Here is a 19,227-nt window from a genome sequence, read left to right as displayed (position 1 = left end):
TAAACAAACTAGAGAAGTACAACCTAAATGGAGCTACTATAAGTTGGGTGCATAACTGGTTGGAAAAGTTATCCATGGTTCACTGTCAGGCTTTGAAGGGTCTATTGAGTGGGCTCCCACAGGGATTGGTCCTGGGTCTGATTCTGTTCAATAGCTTCATCAATCTTTTAGATAATGGCATAGAGAATACACTTATAAAGTTTGTGGACGATACCAAGAAGGGAGGGTTGCAGTGCTTTGGAGGATAGGATCATATTTCAAAATGATCTGGAGAAACCAGAGAAATGGTCTGATGTAAATAGGATGAAATTCAGTAAGGACAAATGCAAAGTACTCCACTTAGGAAGGATCAATCAGTTGTACACATATAAAATGGGAAATGATTCCTAGGAAGGAGTACTGCAGAAATGGATCTGGGGGCCATAATGGATCACAAGCTAAATATGAGTCAACTGTGTAACACTGTTGTAAGAAAAGCAAACATCATTCTAGGATGCATTAGCAGGAGTGTTGTAAGGAAGACACGAGAAGTAACTCTTCCGCTCTACTCCATGCTGATTAGGCCTCACCTGGAGTATTGTGTCCAGTTCTGGGCTCTACATTTCAGGAAAGATGTGTTCAAATTGGAGAAAATCCTGAGAACAGCAACAAAAATGATGAAAGGTATAGAAAACATGACCTATGAGGGAAGATTGAAAAAATTGGGTTTGTTTAGTCTGGAGAAGAGAAGACTGAGGGGGAACAGAAGTTTTCAAGTACATAAAAGGTTGTTACAAGGAGGAGGAAGAAAAATTGTTCTTGTGAACCTCTGAGGATAGGACAAGAAGCAATGGGCTTAAATTGCAACAAGGGCAGTGTAGGTTGGACATTTGTAAAAACTTCCTAACTGTCAGGGCAGTTAAGCACTTGAATAAATTGCTTAGGGAGGTTTTGGAATCTCTGTCATTGGAGGTTTTTAAGAGCAGATTAGATAAATACCTGTCAGGGATGGCCTAGATCAGGCGTGGGCAATAATTTTTGCTGGAGGGCCACTCCAGGAATTTTGGTAAGTCATCACGGGTCACACATTTCTACTATATTAATGGAGGGAGTGTTGGGACTGGGAGGGACTTTGGTGCAGGAGGGGGTTCTGATGTGGGGCAGGGGATTGGGTGTAGGAGGGGGTGCACCTCTGGCCAAGAGGTGCTTACCACAGGTGGCTTCTGGTTGGTTGTGCAGCTGGGCCGTTAGGCAGGCTGCTTGCATGCCGTGGCCCCATGCCGCTCCCGGAAGTGGCCGGCTGCTGCTGACATGTCTCTGCATGCCCCTTGGAGGGAGGGGGCCAGCGAGTCTCCGTGTGCTGCTGGCGCACGCAAGCAGTGCTCCCGCAGCTCCCATTGGCCAGTTTAGTCTTTAAGGTGCCACCGGACTCCTCATTGTTTTTGTGGATACAGACTAACACGGCTACCCCTCTGATACCTGGGACTTCTTGTCACTTTCCCTTTCTTTTAAGGGAAAGGTGGGTGGGGGGGAGAGTCAAGTTTGGGAAACAAAGGATTCCCGCCTTATGTAAATCCTATTTAAGGTTGGAGAGGAAGTCAAACAGGACTCCTCACCATGGCCTGTCTGCCCAAGAAGAAATACTGAAGGCAAGGGGGGAGTCCAGACTGAGACAGGAGTCCAATCTGAAAACGAATATAACTGGAACTCTGAACTACAGAAACTTCTCAAACTGCCTGCAACAATATTTAGGGTGAGAAATACTATTTGTAACTAATTTCTTTAGTGAAACTAGCTTAGTTTTCATGTTTGTTTTCATTTGCTTAGTAATCTGCTTTGTTGTGTTTGTTACCCCTTTTATCACTTAAAATCTGCCTTTTTATAGTCAATAAAATTTGTTTTCATAGAATCATAGAATATCAGGGTTGGAAGGGACCTCAGGAGGTCATCTAGTCCAACCCCCTGCTCAAAAGCAGGACCTATCCCCAATTAAATCATCCCAGCCAGGGCTTTGTCAAGCCTGACCTTAAAAACCTCTAAGGAAGGAGATTCCACTACCTCCCTAGGCAACGCATTCCAGTGTTTCACCACCCTCCTAGTGAAAAAGTTTTTCCTAATATCCAACCTGAACCTCCCCCACTGCAACTTGAGACCATTACTCCTTGTCCTGTCCTCTTCTACCACTGAGAATAGTCTAGAACCATCTTCTCTGGAACCACCTCTCAGGTAGTTGAAAGCAGCTGTCAAATCCCCCCTCATTCTTCTCTTCTGCAGACTAAACAATCCCAGTTCCCTCAGCCTCTCCTCATAAGTCATGTGTTCCAGACCCCTAATCATTTTTGTTGCCCTTTGCTGGACTCTCTCCAATTTATCCACATCCTTCTTGTAGTGTGGGGCCCAAAACCGGACACAGTACTCCAGATGAGGCCTCACCAATGTCGAATAGAGGGGGACGATCACATCCCTCGATCTGCTCGCTATGCCCCTACTTATACATCCCAAAATGCCAATGTTTTGTTTATTGTTAAACCCAGTTTCTGTAATTTGTAACTGGGCGGGTAAGAAGTGTGCACACCTCTCTCCACATTGAGGAAGGGGGTGAATTTCAAAATATATCTTTGGGTCTGCGCTCCAAGAAAGATGGATATCCTGAGTGCTGGAGCTAGTCTCTTTAAATGAGTCTTCCCAGAGCTGATCTGCAGCTGGGTGTGGCCCTGTGTGTGTGTGTGTTAGAGGAGGTTTTAAGAGCCTGGCTCAGCAAGACAGGTTAAAGAGGACCCATGCTGGCAGAACAGGTAGACTCTGGTATCTCAGCATATCAGGTGGTTTCCCAAGGGGTCCAACCTGTCACAGTATGCACTGGAATCCCATTTGCTTCTCCATCCCCAACTATAAATATCGTGACTGGCACAACTCATATAGGGTGGAGAGCTTGTCTTCAAAGTCATATTATTCAAGGCAAATGTGCAACTCAAGAATCCATTCTCCACATTAACCTACTAGAGCTCAGAATGGTCAGATCTGACTGCGGACATTTTCTACTTATGATTGAAGGTCAGTCCATGAGGATAATGAGACAGCATGGCCGGCATGTATAGTATAAATCACCAGGGAGGAGGAAGATCCTCCTCCTTTTGTATAGAACCAGTAAAGCTGTGGAACTAGTGCATAGCCCATTAAATCTTCAACTCTGTCACATACTTACCAGGCTTCCAGAACACCACTGTCAACAACTTGAGCAGACACTTCTGCCATGATAGCAAATGGGACCTCAACCCCTTGATGTTTCTTACCTGGAGTTCTCCAGAATTAGATCTCTTCGCCACTGCCCCCAACAGAAAATGCTGAATACTCTGCTCAGGAGGGTGTGTTAGTTGTCATTCTCTGGGAGGTGTCTTTCTCATTTTGTGGTCCAGAAACCTCTTATAGGCCTATTTTCTGATGCCATTGCTACTCAGAATCATAAACAAGATCAAGCAGGACAGAACCACAGTCATCCTAATTGCAGTAATTTAGCCCAGTCAGATATGGTTCCCATACCTGATTTGCACCTCCTCTTGTCCTGCACTTTGATAACCAATAATACCTGACCTGCTAACCCAGGACTCGGTGGAAGGTCTTCACCCCAATTTGACAGCTCTGCATCTCAAGGCTTGGCATATAGATGGATCTTATGGGTAGAGATCTCGTGTTCAAAAGAATTGCAAGAAGTTTTGCTCAATAGTAGAAATGAGTCAACTAGAAAAACATACCTGCAGAAGAGGAAGAGGTTCCAAAGGTACGTCTCCTGTTGAAATACAATCTGTCTGATATATTGGATTACCTTTTGGGTATGAAGAACTGGGACCCTCTGTTGGAGTTCCATTAAAGTTCATTTAGTGGCTATTGCAATTTTTCCATTCCTCAGTCAAGGGTTTTTTATTCTTTACTCACCTCACCACTTCATGATTCATCAAAGAATTATCAGATCTTTTTCCTCATGTCAAACAGTGTAACCCGGAGTGAGACTTATACATTGTTCTCAATTCTCTAATGAGGCCTCCCTTTGAACCACTGGCTAAATGTTCCCTTCCACGATTGTTTGTGAAGACTGCAGACTTAGTGGCTATTACCTCCACTAGGACAACTGATGAGTTAGTGGGCTTTGATTGCTGATTCTTCCTACACCACATTTTATAAAGAAAAGGTCTCTCTCTGGTCACACTTCCACTTTTGCCCAAGGTAACCTCAGACTTCCACATCAACTAGGACATTCCACTTCTGGTTTTCTACCCCAAACCTCCTCAGACTAGAGAGGAAGCCTCTCTTCACACCTTAGATGTCAGAAGGGCATTTGTCTTTTATTTGGAAAGCGCTAAATCCTTTAGTGTCTCTGCCAGACTGTTTGTGGCAGAGTTAGAGGAGCCTTTGTCTCCACCCAAAGACTCTCAAAGTGGGTTTTTGGTTGTATTCTCTGTTGCTACAAGGCCAATCTCCTCCTCTGGTTATATCTCACTCCACTTGATCAAAGTCTACTTCCATAACCCCATTAAAGAATGTTCCCGTTGGATAAATATGCAAAGCTGCCACTTGGGCTTTGATTCATATCTTTTTCTAAACATTACATTCTATACATGCCTCTAGAGCAAGATTCCACCTTGGCATTGTTAGTCTCCAGTCAGTCTTAGATCTAGCTCCAAAACATACACCTCCTTTACAGTGTAATGCTGAGGAGTCACCTGAAGTGGAGCACCGATATAAGGACATTACTTGGAGGAGGAGGCGTTCCTTACCCTTGCAGTAAGTGGAATTCTTTGAGATATTTGTCCCTCTGGATGCCCAGTAGGTGCCATCCTTTCCTTCTGCTTTGGAGTCTTCCTTTGTGGGACTCTGAGTTAGAGAAGGAACTGAATTGGGTTGTCTGATGCTGACCTTATATACACTTATCACGAGGCATGAAGATAACTAGGGTGTTTGTGTGGACTGAACTGGCATTGCTACCAGAAGTCTCTGATCAAAGGTGTATGGGGCATGTGCACAATTGAAGTGGAGCACCTGTAGGGACAAACGTCTCAAAGAACTTCAGTTACCGTACAGGGTAAGTATCTCCTCCTTTAATACAGTGTCATTGGTAGGATATTTTGTACCAAGGTGGCTGCCTCCAGAAATGTCTTTAGAAATTCAAGATGTGATTAAGCACTTTCAAATATTTTCAATTTAAGCATCACTTACCAATATTATTCCTTGGGTTTGAATGTTGAGACTGCTGGGTTGAAAAGAGTTAGTGGATTTTTTAAAATACATTATCTCTGTACAATTTTTAGCTGTTTCAAAAGATACTTCTCTGCACTTGCTCTGTTGGATCCTTTGAATTAATGAGTTCTCCCAAATGCTACTCTTAGAAGCATATCGGTAAATCTCCCAGTGTAACTATAATGTTGTGTTGTCATTCCCAGTATTCTCTCTAGAAAGCACTATGTCTGATATTGATAGCTATACCAGATAAGCATTTCTGATATTTTTATAGTCTTCCTGGGAAATACTATATTTTGGGGACAATAATCTCTAATGAACAATAGTGAGGAACAGAGTTGTTTGTTCAAATGCTACGCCAAGGAACAGTACTGCTCTACATGTGGGTGCTTCAGTGCCCCCATGTTCAGAGATGCACTAGTCTTTATGCTGTCACCGTATCTCAGATCTTAACAGAGAACTTGATAAAGTATTGGTACTGGTGAGAATATGTTATGTGAGTTTATTGAAAACAGTGTAGGAATTTTTTTTGACATTTCCAGATAGTCACTTCATCTACGTAAATATTCTCTAAAGTGCCACACTTCTTGGTAATTTTTAGTTAGATTTCTGCAAATTGTTTTTGGTTGGTTGGTCTGGGAATCTTTTTTTAAAACTTTTTTTTTTAATGCAGGAGGAATTTAATGCTGAAAGGAAGACTGCCTGGCGCAGCAAGGAGCAGGTGTTGATACAAGAGACAGAAAAGGCACAAGCCCGTTACCAAAAGGAGAGAGAGGAGTTATCAGCACAGATCCAGGAAAAGACAAATATAATCATCCAGGTATGTGAAAATACTGAGGCATAGATTTTAATTGCACTTTCCTTGTGTCTTGTTTAAACATAGCTTTCCTCTCCTTCCCCTTTCCCCATTAAGATGTATATGTATAGGGGCTACCACTTTGGTGCAGTCATTGGTTTATATTAACTAGTTTTTGAGGCACTGTTGGCTGCTTCTGTTAGCTAGTGTGTTATGGGGGTATCATTGTACCTCAGTGGGTGGAGAAAAAGTTGTGTGATGCAGCATGGTTGTGGCTGATACAGGAGGGAACCTATCCAGTTATTTCAGTGATTATTCTATTTTCCTGAGATATAATATTTTAATGATTTTCTGGTATTGAGAAAAATGTACGAGGTATGTCACAAAAACAAACAATGACATGATCCCTGCGTTGAAGTGAGGGTATCAGACAAGGGCGAGGAAGGGATGGACAAGGATGACAATAATTACTCTTAAGGCATGTGCATATATTGATGATTCTGTGTGTTCGATTGCTTACCTGTCCTGCCCTTGTTTCTTGTAGGTGAGATGGGTAAGGTTTAGGAGGGAGATGGCTTGGCAAAGAAATTTGAGGCATCAGGGGCAGCATGAAAGAAGGTGCAGACACCTGTGAGGGACGATGAAGGGGGGTATCAAGGCTGATGTATAGATATCTAACAACATTGCCTCTTCTATAAACTCTATAGTCCTCTCTTGGTTACAGAAACTGAACTTCGATTCTCCTACATAGTAACTCATACTTTTTTGTAATGCATAAGTATTAATGTTAGTAGTATTAGATAAAAAATAAGCTACCTTTGTGACTTTCTTGAAACAAAATTGAAAATTATTTCTTTAAAATTTTATGCAATTACAAGGTGCCTTGTTTTACATCAAAACAGTTTAACTAATCTTAATACTGTAAATCATACTAGGCCCCTCCATCCCCATATTGTAGTAATTGGTTTAAATCTTTTGTTAAAGTTTAAGAAAAATTCATTCTCCATCGATTGGAAAACTATCAAAACTGTCCATGAGTAAATTTAGTTTGGAAATTAGAAGGTTTCTAACCATCAAAAGTTTTGCTAATTGCACGGAAAGATGGATCCAAGAATGAGAGTGATTAATCTAAGAGTATGTCTATACTGGCAAGTTTCTGCGCAACAAGTTACACCACTTTTATTAAAGCCCTGGAATTAAACCGCTGTGGCGTGTCCACACTGTGCTCCTTGTGATGGTGGAGCTCGTCCACATTAGCAGCGCTTACAACTGCAAAGAGAGCAGTGCATTGTGGTAGCTATCCCACTGTGCATCTGGCTGCAGGGTGCTTTGGGAAGGGTTTGCAGTGCCTCATGGGCAGACACAGCATCACATGATGCAGGTTTCCCAATCCCATTGTTCCATGGGCATCCTACTACATTGCCAGCTGCTTTTCAACTGCAGGGATGGGGGGGCAGAGTGTGTGACAGGGAGAGTGTGTGTGTGGAGGGTGGGAGAGACAGTGTGTTTTGGGGGACAGAGAGTGTGTCAGCATGCTGTCTTGAAAGTTCAGACAGCATCAGGAAGCAGCCAGTCCTGGGGAGGGGGAAACACTGACGTCAGCCCCTGTCTCCCTCCCCAGCTATCTCTGTGTGTGTGTGTGTGTCGCGCTCTCTCTCTCTGACAGGCATGCCTGCCTCTGTGTTCAACAGCAGGAAAATTCCACATTAATGGTTTGCTTTGTGTCCCAGAGCAGATCTGCACAGCATGCAAGGGCTGTCAGAAATGGAGCTTTGAAAGGGGAGGAGTGCATGTCTCCAGGGCAGCAGAGTTCAAAACAATGAGCAGAGTGGCCACTTGAGGGATTATGGGACACTTCCGGAGGCCAAATGATTGCTTTCTGTGCTGTAATGTGTTTACACTGCCAATACAGCACTGGGGCCTCTTCGCTTTAAGGCTTAGGACTCTCGGGCAAGGTGCTTTTTTTGCAGTGTAGACTAAGTGGCTTGGCAGTGTGTACACCTCAGGAGTTACACCACAGAAGGCTGCTTTACTGCGCAGTAACTTGCTAGTGTGGACAAGGCCTAATTTAGCTTGTTTGGAAAGCTCTTGCAGAGCAGAAATCTTGGTGGAATCAGGATTCCCTCCCGGCTTTAGGATGGGCAGTGACAGACTGTAAAGGCTGTGTGTCTTAGGGCTTGTCAACGCTGGCAGTTTACAGCGCTGCAGCTTTCTCTCTCGGGGGTGAAAAAACACCAGCACTGGGAGCAGCGCCTCTCGTGGAAGTCGTTTTTTTAGAGCGCTGGGAGAGCTGTGTCTCACCTCTGCTGTGACTATACAAGCCACATTAAAGCTCTGCGAGTGTAGACTAGCCCTTAAACAGGAAATTTAGAAACAGCAAATGAATTAAAATTAGCTGGTTTTTGTACTCAGAATAATTAAAAGTGAAGGTGAGTTGTCAAGGTTGGAAATGAAAGGGGGTAAAGTACCAGTTTAGTTGTGGTGCTCCCTTCTAACAGTTCAGGAGAATCCCAGAGTTTATTTTAATGTTGTTGGTCAATATTTAATGCAAATGCTCAAAATGTAGAATTGTTACATAAAAACTATTCTACAATGAAACTTCATTTTCAGTTTAGTAGAAAAACTGGAAATTGGTAATAGTAACTTCAAGAAGAGCATACGGTGTTTAATGAACAACGGCAGAAAATTGGCAGGGAAATGGAACGCTCCTCCTACCTCTTCAAAGCTAAAGTATAGTTAAATACTTGCTTTGTGTTGTGGCAAAGTTGTTGCCATAGTAATGGTATGTTCAGGTGATCAGGTGTCATGTTATTTATGTAAATGTACTGGATAGCTGCAGGCAGTTAAAGCACTATTTGCTTTTAAAAGAACAGCATATTGAAGTCAACTTAACACAAAAATGAGAGCAGAGAATAAAGGATGTTTTCTGGACAAAAAAGGTTTACTGCCATAAAAAATGGAGAAAAGTTGGTTGGGATGGGATCTGTTGAAGAGTGTGTGGTGCAGTGTAGAAAATTCTGCCAGAGCACTGCCTTCTGTCCTTGAGACGTGGATGGAGGTAATGCAAAACAAACTGAAGTGTCATGAAGAGGCTATATAACTTGCCAGTATTACTTCAATGTGCTGAGACTATCTATGGATGAAGATTGAACAGCGACTTTAAACAAAACTATACTAGAAAGAGAGAAAAACAATTTTAACCGCCATTCTGTTTTGGTCTTTCTGCTGTCCTCCAACTCTTGTGGTATTAGAATCCATTATAAATGAAATGTGGTCTCCAAAACCGTTTGTGATTTCTCTGTATTGTAGATGAGATTTCATAATGAGATAACTGAATAAAGCTCTGCTGGTTTGGTAAAAATGACTGGCTTTTTATCCCTTGCCTTGTTGTTCCATTTCCCACAGCTGGAAAAGAAAGTGGAGTCTTTAAATCATGAGTTGGAGGAGACTAGCTCTGAGCTAGATACCCTCCTACAGCGACGAGACAGAGAAAACCAAGAAGGAGAGTACTTGGTAGCTATGTTGAGATCTGATATTGAACTGTCCCAGAATGAAAGGTTAGTTCATTTTGGGTTATATAGTGTGCCATGTCTTATATATCTTTTTTTTGCTTCCTTAAACGAAAAAGTAACTAAGCCAAATTACATGTATAGGAAGGTGACAATGTTTTCGCTATTTTTGAAGCATATCCAAGTTACTGTTAGTCTTTACTTGACATGCTAAAAATCTAGGACACCTTGAAAATGAACATTACCATTCTGATACCCACTTCACTAACTCTGGTATCTGTTTATTATCTGAAATAGGTATACAAATTAGCTCAGAGTTTGAAAAGAAAGGTGAAGACTTTTTTGGGGGTCAGATGGAAGAGCAGGGTAGATTTTGTTTTTAATTTACCTCTGGAAAAAAGAACAGGAGGACTTGTGGCACCTTAGAGACTAACCAATTTATTTGAGCATGAGCTTTCGTGAGCTACAGCTCACTTCATCGGATGCATACCGTGGAAACTGCAGAAGACATTATATACACACAGAGACCATGAAACAATACCTCCTCACACCCCACTGTCCTGATGGTAATAGCTTATCTAAAGTGATCATCAAGTTGGGCCATTTCCAGCACAAATCCAGGTTTTCTCACCCTCCACCCCCCCCCCCACACAAAATGTGATTATCATGCACATTGTAGGGAGGGTGGTCACTTTGGATAAGCTATTTGGGAATTTAGTAGTGAAAATAGCTGCAAAGTGACATCCTTACTAGAAGAGGCATTTAAATATTGATAATATGCTGTGTCACAGAATCTTTCAAACCTGCAGAGAGGTTTTGAATTTTTAAAGTGTTATCAATATTTAAGTACCTCTTCTAGTTGAAATATACTGTACTTTGCATTTTATGGTATTTCTGTTCTAGGAAAAAACTGCAGGAATCTTATCAGCAAGTTTTGAAATTATTTGTGGAAATGGTAAAGGCCACTATCGCCACAGAAGACCTTATCTGTAAGAAAGTTGGTCTCTGTCTTGATGACAGTCTGGCATCTGGAGATTCTAGAGAAAGCCGCAGTATGATGGAAGAAGTGGGATTCATACAGCATTTCAAAGCCAGAGAGAAGCGTGACCTAGAAAAAAGTGAGTGTCAGTCTGGGCATAGTTATTTTTTTAAGATACTGTTAATTTCATATCATACAGCTAAGGCTCTCCACATGGATATTTTATATTGCAGTGTTCTCCACATCCACCCAGTGGGGTTCTCCAAAGTTGTGATGGACTCTGTCAATATCCTGCTTTAATCCTCTTGACCATGAAGATGCTGTACTGTGGCAAAGATAGTTCCATTAAAATGGTTTTGATGAGCACATAATGTGCCCTTCTCAACTTCCTAATAGGAGACAAGCATTTTTCTATCATAGCATTGTGAGCCTGAACTGGAACAATGAATGGCTGGTCTGGTCTTGGACTTTGTAGCAACTATGTGCAGGCCACAGGGCCTCCTGTTATATCTTAAAAGATTTGTCATATCTAACTGGGCAACATTCATCTAGGTGTAACTATTCTCTTCAAACATCTCAAAGTAGTTTGATAACTTACAAAAATACGTCCAAATCTGATGAAGGGGCATGTCAGTTTTTAAGTATTAAAGAACTTCTTTATGTTGAGATGTTTTCCACTAATTAAACATCGCTCAGTCCCAAGTAGTGTCACTGTTACATTTGTATATGATCATGTCAGTCAGCTGTGTAACGAGTAGCTGTTTCTGGACTAATTTTTTGTAATAGTGTTTTTTCTAATTCATTTAATTTTTTGGTAGGTGACCTGGATGAAACTCTTACAGAACACAACCAGGTGTCTGCAGTGACAGATGAAGGGTCTGAGTTGAGCCAACACTTATGTGAGAGTGTTTTTGCAAGCCCAGACCTGGCATTGGAGAATGAAGAGATGATCCTGAAAATTTGTTGCCGTTTGCGTACTGCTGTGGAGAAACTTCTAGAGCTGGTTACAGAATCAACTAAACAAGTAAAACTAGATCTCAGCCTTTAGCTACATATTGTCATAGGCAATTGGGGTCTGATCCTGTGACATGCTGACACCCTTGGGCATTAAGGAATTCAGCACTTTGTAGGATTGGGTTCTTGGGAAAGTGCATGAAAAGCTATGTACACAGCTCACATTTCCAATAAGAAATCTGTACACCTCTTCCTACTTGCTGCATTGATGGTTCTGCCCTCATTAACTATAAGAACTGTTCTTGTAATGTCTGTTAATATGTGCAGTAGAACCTCAGAGGTTACGGACACTAGAGTTATGAACTGACTGTTCAACAACATACCCAATTTGGAACTGGAAGTATGCAATCAGGCAGCAGAGACCAAAAAAAGCACTGTACAGAACAATACTGTGTTAAATGTAAACTAAAAAAAAATAAGGGGAAAGCTTTAAAAAAAAATATGACGGGTAAAGAAAGAGTTTCTGTGCTTGCTTCGTTTAAATTAAGATGCGTTTTTCTTCTGCGTAGTAAAGTTTCAAAGCTGTATTAAGTCCGTGTTCAGTTGTAAACTTTTGAAAAATCAACCATTATGTTTTGTTTAGAGTTATGAACAACCTCCATTCCCAAGGTGTTTGTTACGCTGAGGTTCTACTATATTTTGGACCTGGATTAGATTACATGCCATCTGTATTTTATGGGGTGCTTGTAATAATGAAACAAGATGTTTGTTGTTATGGCAAGGTTTAAACTGGAACTTTACCCACCAGTTTTATAGATATATATTCAGCTTCCTTGTTGGAGATCAGAATTAGGATTTTCATGTTGCCTGTAGTGAAGCAAAGGGCAGAGGAGCGCTTTCAGACCCCTCTGAAGTGACCTTCCTGCATAAAACAGTGATGACTGACCCTAGAGGGGGCCACTTTTACTGGGGAAAACTGTCATGACAGAGGCTTCGTAGGAAAGGGGTAAAGGGCAAATAATGAAGAATCTTAACCCCACATACCTGCAAATATACTTTGAATGGCTTACATACTGTGTAAAGGGGTGGAAGACTTTTACAATGAAAACTATTGCATAGCTGAAAGACTAAACCTGTAGATGTTTCAGTGATGGCAAACTGAGAATTTGGAATTGAGTTAAGAACTGCAAGGAGAAAGATCCATCGCGTGCTTCACAATATTGTGAATCTCTGTAACTCTAAAGAGAAACTTTTGACTTCACTGGGAGCCAGTAGCAAAATTACCTTTGACTTCAGTGAGCCATAAAACACATTTTTAAAGTCATGCACTATGCAGTGAGGTGGTTCTTTTAATAAAAATATAATAAAGACCTATTTTTATTATTACTGCTTCAAAACAGTTAGTTGGCTATTAATACGTTAAAACAAAGTCCTGTAATAAAACATGTTAGGAATATGCAGCAATTAAGCTACAAGCTGCTTTGTAATTGGCAGAAGCACTTGATAGATAAATATTACAAAAATGAAAATAAGTTCTGTCTTTATAAGGGTTCAGATGATCATTGCAGTTCACATGTTTAGTGTCGTATGTTGTGATGTGCCTTTTTTTTTTTTTAAAGTTGGAGAAAACACATGAAATTCACGCTCACTTTGAGGAGGAATTCAGCCGCAGAAATCAGGAAACTGCCCAAGTGGTGAGTCAGCACCATGATCTAATGGAGTGTCTAAATGAGGAAAGTGAGGCAAAGAATCAACTGGCACTGGAGCTTCATAAAGCAGAAGGTAAGGAAATGAAACCGAAACAGATTTCAGATGTTATTTATATAATATAACAAAACATATTTGGAGGTGGATAAATGAATTTATAATGCACATTGAATTGTTTTACCTGCCCACTTTGGCATTCTAAATCCCTGTGTCACTTGAAACGGATACGTCCTCTTTCTCCCCGCAGATGTGGCACTTGCCTCCCCACCATCAGAGTTACTTACCTGAGCCCCGGAATGGGCCCAGTGTTCAGGATTGTACTAGTGGCATGTTTTTTATGCTAAAAATGTCAGGACTTTAAAAACCAGTATCTCACATTCTTGCATGGCTAGAAATGGGAGCTTTATTCGGGAAGGGGAGATGCCTAGTTTCCCAGTGGGTCCCAGCACTCACAGCTAGTCCAGGAAGGACCCACTGACAGTAGAAGGAAATATTTGATGAGGATGTATGCAAAGGAAATGATAAGACATGGGAGACAAAAGAAAGAAAAGGCTATTAACTGGAGAGCAGTGAATACCAACTGTCAGGCAAAATCGGAATTGCTAAATAATTATTTTACTTTGTCTAGCACTGAAAGAAACAAGTGACCATAGTACTTGATGTTTGTAATTTTAAAACTAGCAGGATGTGATGAAAATTACTCAGAGTATTGCAGGAAGTAATCAAGGAACTCTGTCATTAGCAGTTGCTTTGGAAACTTCTGGTGGACAGAAGTCCTAAGAGGTGCATAGGGAAAACATACTGTCCGTTTTGGGAAATGTGAGACCCAGTGAAATACAAACCAGTTGTTCTCTGACTACATGGGAGATAAAAGCCAGCATAGGTTTAAAAGACTGATGATCGCACCAAAATGCATGTTATGTCATTCCTTATCAAATAACTAGTTTAATAGTATTATTGAATTTTTGTAGTGTGCTTTATGCCCTCAAAGCACTCGGAAACATTACCTAATTAAGCCTGATATCAACCTTTGTAGGCAGATATTACACCCATTTTACACATGAGGAAATTGATCAACAAAAGGCTGTGCTGTCCATTTCTTTGGGGAGTGTGGGGGAGAGGCTGTTTAGAGAAAGGGTAATGGTTGTCACAGTTGCCTACAAGGATGCTATAAACAGGAAGGGGAAGAGAAATGTTACCAATAAGACATGAAATCATGGATTTAAATGGGAGTGAATTTCAACTTTAAATATCTATTTTAAGAAGTGCCGATATTTGAGCGTTACCCTCTCTTACAAATATATTTAAAACAGGGAAAAGTGTGTTCTGGCATTATGGCATGCACCTAAAGGCAGTGGTGGAATTCATCAGTACTTGAGATTTTGGTCACAACTTGATGAGCATTTTTTATGCTGAAAGTCCTGCCAAAGAGAAATAAGACTAATGACCAAAAAGAGACTTTTCCCCTAGCCTTTATGATTATATGAATGGGTGTGATACTCCTTTTGAAAATTCTTTTGTTGTGTCTTGTACATGATAAACTTTACTGTTAAGAACATAAAAATGGCTATACTAGATCAGACCAATAGCCCACCCAGACCAGAATTTTGTCTTTCAATAGGGGCTGGTGCTAGATGTTTCAGATGGAGTGAACTGAACAGGGTAATTTATTGAGTGATCCATGCCCTGTTCTGCTGTCCCAGCTTGTAGCAGTCAGAGGTTTAGGGACACCCAGACCAGTGGTTTGCTTCCCAGCCTTCTTGGCAAATTGCCTTGGATGGACCTATCCTCCATGAACTTATCTGATTTATTTTTTGAACCCAGTTATGGTTTTGGCCTTCACAAGATCCCCTGGCAATGAGCTCCACAGGCCGACTGTGTGTTGTGTGAAGAAATATTTCCTTATGTTTGTTTTAAACCTTCTGCCTATTAAATTCATTGGATGGCCCCTGGTTCTTGTGTTACGTGAATGGATAACTAACATTTCCCGATTCGCTTTCTCCACACCATTCATCATTTTATAGGTCTCTATCATATCCTCTCTGAGTTCTCTTTTCCAAGCTCAACGGTCCCAGTCTTCTTACTCTCTTCATATGGAAGCTGTTCCATACCTCTGCTTGTTTCTCTAGCCTTCTCTGTGCTTTTTCCAATTGACCAGAACTGCACACATTATTCAAGGTGTGGGTGTACCATGGATTTATATAGTGGATTTAAAGTTAACATGTAACAGATTTGCTTTTACAGTGATTTTCAACCTTTTTTTCATTTGCAGACCCCTAAAAAAACTTCGAATGCTGGTGCAGACTCCTTTGGAAATCTTAGACATAGTCTGCAGAGCCCAGGTTGAAAACCACAGTTCTGTGGTAATGACAACCTTCTGTGGACCCCTTAGACATAGTCTGTGGACTACCAGGGGTCTGCGGATCACAGGTTTAAAACCACAGAGCTAGTATATATCTAAATTTTGGCTTGTATAAGTTACAAATAAATGTTCATTAAGGGATTTCTTTCATAAGTCTGTGCTGCTGTTTGTGCAAGGCACACCTCTGGTACAACTTGGACCTGTCTAATAGCTCAAAGAAAACGTAAACATGTTATATGCACTATCAATACATATGCTGAGAACTAGCCAGGCTCTTCTGTCATATGCCCTTATTTTAGTTAATTTTTTTCCTGCAGACAGTCTTTGGGGCAGCTTAAAATTAGTATGTTATGGGTATTTTTTCTACGACTGAACTAAGATACAGTACTTGAATTTAAAATAAACGGTTTGTTCTTTGTGTGCTGCCCCTTTGGGTACTCCACTTCGGGTGTTGGTGCGTCCCGGCACCGTTGATCGGAGATTTATGGTAGCTGTGTCTGCGCGGGTAGGCATCTTGCGATACCACTGGTGCTGCATTTAGTGCGTGCGCAACCTGAGCCCTCTAGTTCCTTCTCAACTGTCCTGGGCTGAAGACTGAGTTCTGGGGGGGTATCAGCACTCTTCCCTCAAACCATTAAAAAATTGTTTAATTAGATAGTTAGTTAGAAAGCGTAAGTGTTTAGTTTTATTGAGGGGAAAAATTTTTTTTTCGTTAGCTACCTCCTCTCAGGGGACGGTTATCCGTTAAGATGCCTGGCTCCTCAGGCTTCAAATACTGTGGCTCCTGCCGTGAAGCTATGCCCATTTCCGATGGGCATTCATTGTGTGTGTGCTGTCTTGGTGAGGGGTATAACCCCCAAAATGCCCCCACTGCAGCAATTTGAGAGCCAGAGCCCAATGTGACAGGGATCTCCGGCTAAAAATGATTTTAATGGAGAAATCCCTCAAATCCGATTTGGACAAGCAGACTGCCTCTCCAGATACTCCTCAAACTGGAAAAGGAGACGTACCCTATGAAAGACCAAAAAAGAGGGCTCAAAATTCTCCGCAGAAAGTACTGTGAAAAGACAGGCGGTCTCCTGCCAGGTCGCTACCCCAGATGCCGACATATGCGTGTGGGAGCACCTATGATGCTCCAGGCACCTCCAGCAACGCCAAAGTCCGAGCAAAGGAGACAGAGTCGAGGCACAAAGACATGCCTCCTCCACGGCACCAAGTTCACCTGCAAGGGACTTGGCACCGAGCATCTCCTCAGGCACCATGCCTACGCCCTTAGCACCAACAACACAGTCGGCACTGGTGGAGAAAAACAAGTCGGCACCGACCGCACTGACTAAACAGCCACAGCATTTGTCGGCACTGACGCGTGCACTGATGAGAGCGGACCTCATGGCACTGATGATCCAGACATTGGCACCACACGGTCTCTGTTGCACCAGAAAGAGTTGGTGATACTGTTGGCACCGCACTCCCCAATACTCTGTACCGAGGGCTCCCCAACAGGCTATGGAGGAGATCCCAACATCTCTCATGACATTTCACAATTTTCCAGCGAAGACGAGGAGATGCAGGAGCAAAACACCTTCTCACTACACTATTCCCCACCAAAAGAACACCGACCACCTTGGAGCCATATGGGACCAAGATACCACTAGACAATTCAACCATGGTGCAGACCACCATGGATGTACTCCCCTGAGGCCTTCCCAATGCAGTGGGCACATTGGGAACCCTGGGCTTCTTACAGAGGTCCACATTACAGGTCACACACGGCGCACAGATATGAACTGCGCTCTAATCCTGCCTCTCCCACACTGCAGGCCACGGAGGCTCAGGACATAGGCGAGGACACAAAACTGGCACAGACCAAGAAACTACCTCTCCTGCTCACAACACTTCCTCCTCCCTAGATGAGGCTGCTAGGCCGCCACTGCCAACTTCAGGAGAAGATTTCAAGCAGTTTCAAGAACTGTTTAAGTGGGTCACTCACAGCCAGAAAATACCACTAGAGGAGGTGCAGACAAACCAGCACAAGCTGGTACAAATACTACAACCATAATTTACTTCCAAGATCGTTTGTCCTATCAACGATGCCATCTTGGAACCGGCGGAGACTGTCTGGCAGACACCGGCCTCAATTCTGCCAACATGCAAAAGGGGCAGACTCTCTTTGCACATCTGCCCCCCCCCCCAACAGCTTAGTGGTCAATGTTGCGAATCAACACGGCAAGCAACCACAGTTTAAATCTACACCACAGGAGAAAGAGCACAAGAGACTCTACCTATTTGGGTGTACAGTTTATTCTTCAGGCACCCTACAAATCAGAGTGGCCAATCACTCTGCATTGTTAGCTAAATATTACTATGATAACTATGTGAAACTTAGCTTGTTCATAGCAGAGTTCCCCAAGGAGAAAAGGTCACAATTTCAAGCCATCAGCAACGAGGGTCAACAGATAGCCATAACAGCCCTAAAAGCGTCGCTAGACACCACAGCCAGAACCATGGCCACAGCCGTAGTGATGTGCCGGGGATACTGGCTACAGGCCTTGCATATACCCGAGGAACTGCAAACAAAGGTAGAAGACCTACTTTTTGATTGAGAAAAGCTTTTCTCAAAGAAAACTGATGAGGTGCTTCATACGATGAAGGACTCTTGGGCCACCATCCGCACTTTGGTGATTTATACCCCACCTGCGAAGAGAAGAAGGTACCATAGAATAATAGAATATCAGGGTTGGAAGAGACCTCAGGAGGTCATCTAGTCCAATCCCCTGCTCAAATCAGGACCAACACCAACTAAATCAATCATTTGTCAAGCCGGGCCTTAAAAACCTCTAAGGATGGAGATTCCACCATCTCCCTAGGTCACCCAGTGCTTCACCACCCTCCTAGTGAAACAGTGTTTCCTAATATCCAACCTAGACCTCCCCCACTGCAACTTGAGACTATTACTCCTTGTCCTGTCCTCTTCCACCACTGAGAATAGTCTAGAACCACCTCTCAGGTAGTTGAAAGCAGCTATCAAATCCCCCCTCATTCTTCTCTTCCGCAGACTAAACAATCCCAGTTCCCTCAGCCTCTCCTCATAAGTCATGTTCCCCAGCCTGCCAATCATTTTTGTTGTCCTCTGCTGGACTCTCTTCAGTTTTTCTACATCCCTTCTGTGTTTGGGGAGATCAAAACTGGACGCAATACTCCAGGTATGGCCTCACCAGTGCCGAATATAGGGGAATAATTACTTCCCTCGATCTGCTCCTACTAATACAGCCCAATATGCCATTGGCCTTCTTGGCAACAAGGGCACACTGCTGACTCATATCCAGCTTCTCATCCACTGTAATCTCCAGGTCCTTTTCTGCAGAACTGCCGCTTAGCGAGTCGGTCCCTACCTGTAGCGGTGCATAGGATTCTTCCATCGTAAGTGCCGGACTCTGCACTTGTCCTTGTTGAACCTCATCAGATTTCTTTTGGCCCAATCCTCCAATTTGTCTAGGTCCCTCTGTATCCTATCCCTATCCTCCAGCATATCTGCCTCTCTCCCCAGCTTAGTGTCATCTGTGAACTTGCTGAGGGTGCAATTAATCCCATCATCCAGATCATTAATAAAGAATTTGAACAAAACCTGCCACAGGATTGACCCCTGGGGCACTCTGCTTGATACCGGCTGCGAACTAGACATCGAGCCATTGATCACTACCAGCTGAGC

At 42.5% G+C, this 19,227-nt stretch overlaps 1 protein-coding gene across 6 annotated transcripts in view; it reads left to right on the top strand.

The window, feature by feature from the left end:
* PCNT (pericentrin) overlaps positions 1–19,227 on the top strand; it is a 228,556-nt gene that overhangs the window by 117,964 nt on the left and 91,365 nt on the right. For all 6 annotated transcript variants that reach the window (XM_073306956.1, XM_073306953.2, XM_073306954.2 and 3 more), the window contains 5 exons: positions 5,885–6,031; positions 9,413–9,564; positions 10,420–10,634; positions 11,314–11,519; positions 13,069–13,231. In XM_073306956.1, coding sequence (XP_073163057.1) covers positions 5,885–6,031; positions 9,413–9,564; positions 10,420–10,634; positions 11,314–11,519; positions 13,069–13,231 — 883 coding nt within the window. The remainder of the gene's footprint in view (positions 1–5,884; positions 6,032–9,412; positions 9,565–10,419; positions 10,635–11,313; positions 11,520–13,068; positions 13,232–19,227) is intronic.

Source organism: Lepidochelys kempii, chromosome 11, assembly GCF_965140285.1.
Source record: "Lepidochelys kempii isolate rLepKem1 chromosome 11, rLepKem1.hap1, whole genome shotgun sequence".
Lineage (NCBI taxonomy): Eukaryota > Metazoa > Chordata > Testudines > Cheloniidae > Lepidochelys > Lepidochelys kempii.
Note: the sequence above shows the minus strand (reverse complement) of the source record. Positions and strands in the feature narration are given on the sequence as shown.